This window comes from Octopus bimaculoides, chromosome 6, assembly GCF_001194135.2.
Source record: "Octopus bimaculoides isolate UCB-OBI-ISO-001 chromosome 6, ASM119413v2, whole genome shotgun sequence".
NCBI classification, from domain to species: Eukaryota; Metazoa; Mollusca; class Cephalopoda; order Octopoda; family Octopodidae; genus Octopus; species Octopus bimaculoides.
The window spans coordinates 34,988,364-34,993,041 of NC_068986.1; the positions used below are offsets into that span (position 1 = coordinate 34,988,364).

Sequence of the window (4,678 nt, forward strand, 5' to 3'; positions counted from 1 at the left end):
TTCCAGTTGATCCGATCAACGGAACAGCCTGCTCGTGAAATTAACGTGCAAGTGGCTGAGCACTCCACTGACACGTGTACCCTTAACGTAGTTCTCGGGGATATTCAGCGGGACACAGTGTGACAAGGCTAACCCTTTGAAATACAGGTACAACAGAAACAGGAAGTAAGAGTGAGAGAAAGTTGTGGTGAAAGAGTACAGCAGGGTTTGCCACCATCCCCTGCCGGAGCCTCGTGGAGCTTTAGGTGTTTTCACTCAATAAACACTCACAACGCCCGGTCTGGGAATCGAAACCACGCTCCTATGACCGCGAGTCCGCTGCCCTAACCACTGGGCCATTGCGCCTCCACTGTTCTTTCGTAGACCTCTGAAAGTTCAAGTAAAAAGTGGTATATCAAGGGAAATAAGTCGTAAGAACTGTAATAATTAATTATCTCCCTTACACTACAAGGCAGTTTATTGCTTGTTGCCATCGAATTCGTTTAGTGGATTCAGTCGGAGAATGCTGGTGCACCACATGTATAAATTATGACGATCATATCAACCTCCGTACTTATTGTAGTCTACTAGCTATTCCACCAGTCTTTATTTGTCGAAATGGTTGCGGAACGCGGTATAAACACGCTACTGGAATTACACCACGCGCTCGCACACATCCCGTAACGTGTCACGAGAGTAATGGATCCATCAAAAACGATGTAACGTGAAAACCTGTAACACGAAATTAATATCCCCATTGATTTTTAAAATATAATACGAGGGGTGTCTGAAAAGTATTGAGCCTAACCTAGAATCTGGGCTGCTATATAGTTGAAACAATTTTTTCTGGTAAGTACAGTCTTTTCGGAGTATTCTTGCTCATTTTCATGATTCTGATATTTCAATTTTTTTATTTGTTGCAGACTTTTGAATAAACAAGCTTCGAATTTACAAGGAAAATGGAGAAAACTGAGTATCGTGCTGTCATAAAGTAGCTTCATTTGAAAGCATTACTCCATGAGAAATCCATGAAGATATGGTGAGAACCTTAACAAACAATGCTCCTTCATATGCAACAGTCAAACGCTGGGTAAATGAATTCAAGCGTGGCAGGGAGAGTGTGGAAGATGATCCAAGACCAGGGAGACCTCCAACTGCAACCACCAACGACAACCTTGACCTTGCTTTTGGTATGATAATGCAGGATTGTCAAATATCATGTCGTCAGATAGTCGAGAGACTGGGCATCTCAACTGAAAGAGCAGACAACATTGTGACAAAAGAACTTGGGTTCTCAAAGGTTTCTGCAAGGTGGGTCCCTCGCCTTTTGACTCCCGAACAGAAACGCACCAGGTGCATTTTGTCCACGAGCAATCTGGAACTGTTTGACGCTGATGAAGAGAGTTTTCTTGCTCGTTTCATTACTATGGACGAAAGTTGGGTTCATCACTACCAGCCGGAAACCAAAGAACAATCAAAGCAGTGGAAGCACACATCCTCTCCTACCCCAAAGATGGCCAGGGTCATTCCTTCAGCTGGCAAGGTCATGGCGTCCATTTTTTGGGATTCTCAAGGTGTCTTGCTGATCGATTACCTTGAAAAGGGTCACACCATGACAAGGCTGTATTATTCTCAGCTACTGAAACGCCTCCGAGAAGCAATCAAAGAAAAAAGACCGGGAATGCTCACCAGAGGAGTCCTTTTTCATCACGACAATGCTCCAGCCCACACCTCAGTTGTTGCCATGGCAACAGTTCGTGATTGTGGATACGAACTTGTTCTCTATTTGCCTTATTCGGCAGACTTAGCCACCTCTGACTTTCATCTATTTCCAAAAATGATAAAAGCCCTGGCTGGTCGCCATTTTGCCAGTGACAATGACGTCATAAACGTTGTAGGAAGTTTCTTGGAGTCCCAAACGAAAGAGTTCTTCTACGCGGGGATAATGGCGCTTCAGCACCGCTGGAGAAAGTGTTCAGCCATCGAGGGGGACTATGTTGAAAAATAAATAATCAGAAGTCTTGTACCATGTTTTTGTTTTTTTTGAGGCTCAAGACTTTTCAGACACCCATCGTATATTCTGACGATTGACAAGAGAAAGCAACAAAAAAAAAACACCTACACAGTCACTTTTATGCACGAAAATAACAATTTCTAAATATATACAAAACAATGACACTTCTTTTGTTATGATGACAAAGTTTCCAGTCGATCCAATCAACGGAACAGCCAGCTCATGAAATTAACGTGCAAGTAGCTGAGCATTCCACAGACATGCGTACCCTTAGTTCTCAAGGAGATTCAGCGTGACACAGAATGTGACATGGCTGGCCCTTTGAAATACAGGTACTAATAATTTTTGTCAGCAGAGTGGATGGAGCAACGTGAAATATAATGTTTTGCTCAAGGACGCACAGGGCTCTGCTGGGAATGGAACTCACGACCTTACGATCGTGACCCAAATACCTCAACCACTAAGCTACGCGCCTTCATACACTGTACAGCATGTATACATAAAACATTTCGAGTTAAATAAGTTACGATCATAATAAGGAGTGGCTGTGTGGTAAGTAGCATGCTTACCAGCCACATGGCTCCGGGTTCAGTCCCACTGCGTGGCACCTTGGGCAAGTGTCTTCTACTATAGCATCGGGCCGACCAAAGCCTTGTGGATGGATTTGGTAGACGGAAACTGAAAAGAAGCCCGTCGTATATATATATGTGTGTGTGTCTGTGTTTGACCCCACAACATCGCTTGACAACCGATGCTGGTGTGTTTACGTCCCCGTAACTTAGCGGTTCGGCAAAAGAGACCGATAGAATAAGTACTAGGCTTACAAAGAATAAGCCCTGGGTTCGATTTGTTCGACTAAAGGCGGTGCTCCAGCATGGCCGCAGTCAAATGACTGAAACAAGTAAAAGAGTAACTCTCTTATAAGTAGAGATAGAATGAGAGTTACTGTGAGGGCGATGCTCACTATTTTCTGTCTTACAGTTCATCATCAATATCTCCTTAAAGGGGCAAAGAACTTATCCAAAATTGTTTGATGTTTATGGTGCATTATTTCTGTATAGTTCAGTGTAGGAACTGACGTCATTGTAAACTCCTCTTGAAATTTTTCTTACGTTCACCATTAGGGTTGTAATTAACAAAAACTTACAGACCTTCCTCTATGAGGAACGTCTGTAAGTTTTTTGTACTGTTGTTGTTGTTGTTGCTCTTATTGTTTTTGCTGCTGCCGTTGCTCTTGCTATAGGCGGACACCACCTCTGCCTCATAGACTACGGCCTCAGAGTTGCACCGACCATTCCCTGGACATTCACTGTTAAACCTACTTGAGCATCCTGCCTCAGTGCAGGGTTTAAGGGCGTTCACTAAAATCTTTTTAACAGTTAGTTCAAGAGCGCTTCCCTTTCACCCCTGCCAAAACCATTAGAAAACAAAAAATGTTAATTCATTCAGTTATAAACATCCATAGATAAAAAAAAAAGTTTGCTTGTTTTAAATATTTCTTTATTCTACATGATTCTCCAGTTAATTCTTCTTCATCGTGAACGCAATCTTCTTCTATATACAGGTTTCAGCCATTCTCTTTTCCATGACAACCATCTGGAACGTTAAAAAAAAAGGGAAAAAATTAGCCATAGTATTAGAACATAAAGGCGGCAAGATGGCAGAATTGTTAATACGCCCGAGCAAACTGCCTAGCGGCATTTAGTCTGTCTTTACATTCTGAGTTCAAATGCCGCCAAGGTCAGCTTTGCCTTTCATCCTTTCTGGATCGATAAAATAAGTACCAGCTAAACACTGGGGTCGATACAATCGACTTACCCCTTGCCCGAAATTGCTGGCCTTGTATCACAATTTGAAATCGATATTATTTAGGACATAAAAAGGTATTAAAATATGCTGAGGCTAGTTTAGTCAAAGGCAACTTGCAGGCCGGGGACTTTCTGAATGGCACACTTAACAAAAAATTATTTTGAATATTTTAGCTGTATGGCCCGACAGATGATGAATCATGTCTCATGCGGCCCGCTTCTCGAAAGAGGTTACCTACGCCTGTTCTAGTTCATGTCTTGTACCGTACGAAACTAAACAGTACATAATGTAGAATAAAGAATATACAAACATTATATAAATGAATCTAGTACAGTAATCACTCGCCACATTGCACATTGCTTATTGTGCACTCAGTACATCGCAGAGTTTTCTGGCTAATATATGTAAATTTATATCGCAGACTCCTCAGTATATCGTGGGATTCTGCGGCCGATAGGTATATATATATATTTTTAGATTTTAATTATTTCTGTGGTAAAATAAGCATTTTCATGCTTAAAAATTAATAAATAAAATACAATACAGTACTGCGCAGAAGTAACACATTAATTAAATATATTAAAAGAAAATATGTAGTGTACTGTAGATGAGTAAACAAAGAATCGCACATACTGTATGGAAAACGAAACTCCTAAGAGTGTGGGGAGAGTTTATAAAAGCTTAAATATATAACAATAATAAAATAAATGTATACAAATTATTTAAAAAATGATAATAAATATACAGTACAGTACTGTTTCTACTTCGCGGATTTCCACCTTTTGATGGTGTTTATGTCAGAGTTGTGGAGTCATCTAAAGGTTGGCTCCTTCAGAAGGCTGTAATATCATTTGATAGGAACACGGTACAAAGAAA

General features: G+C 40.9%; 1 protein-coding gene across 1 annotated transcript in view; it reads right to left on the reverse strand.

Moving 5' to 3' along the window:
* Positions 1–3,395: 3,395 nt before the first annotated feature.
* The window catches only part of LOC106876414 (coiled-coil domain-containing protein 154), a 35,781-nt gene continuing 34,498 nt past the window's right edge, over positions 3,396–4,678 (reverse strand). The window contains exon 16 of the mRNA XM_014924955.2: positions 3,396–3,589. Coding sequence (XP_014780441.2) covers positions 3,526–3,589 — 64 coding nt within the window. The 3' untranslated portion in view covers positions 3,396–3,525. The remainder of the gene's footprint in view (positions 3,590–4,678) is intronic.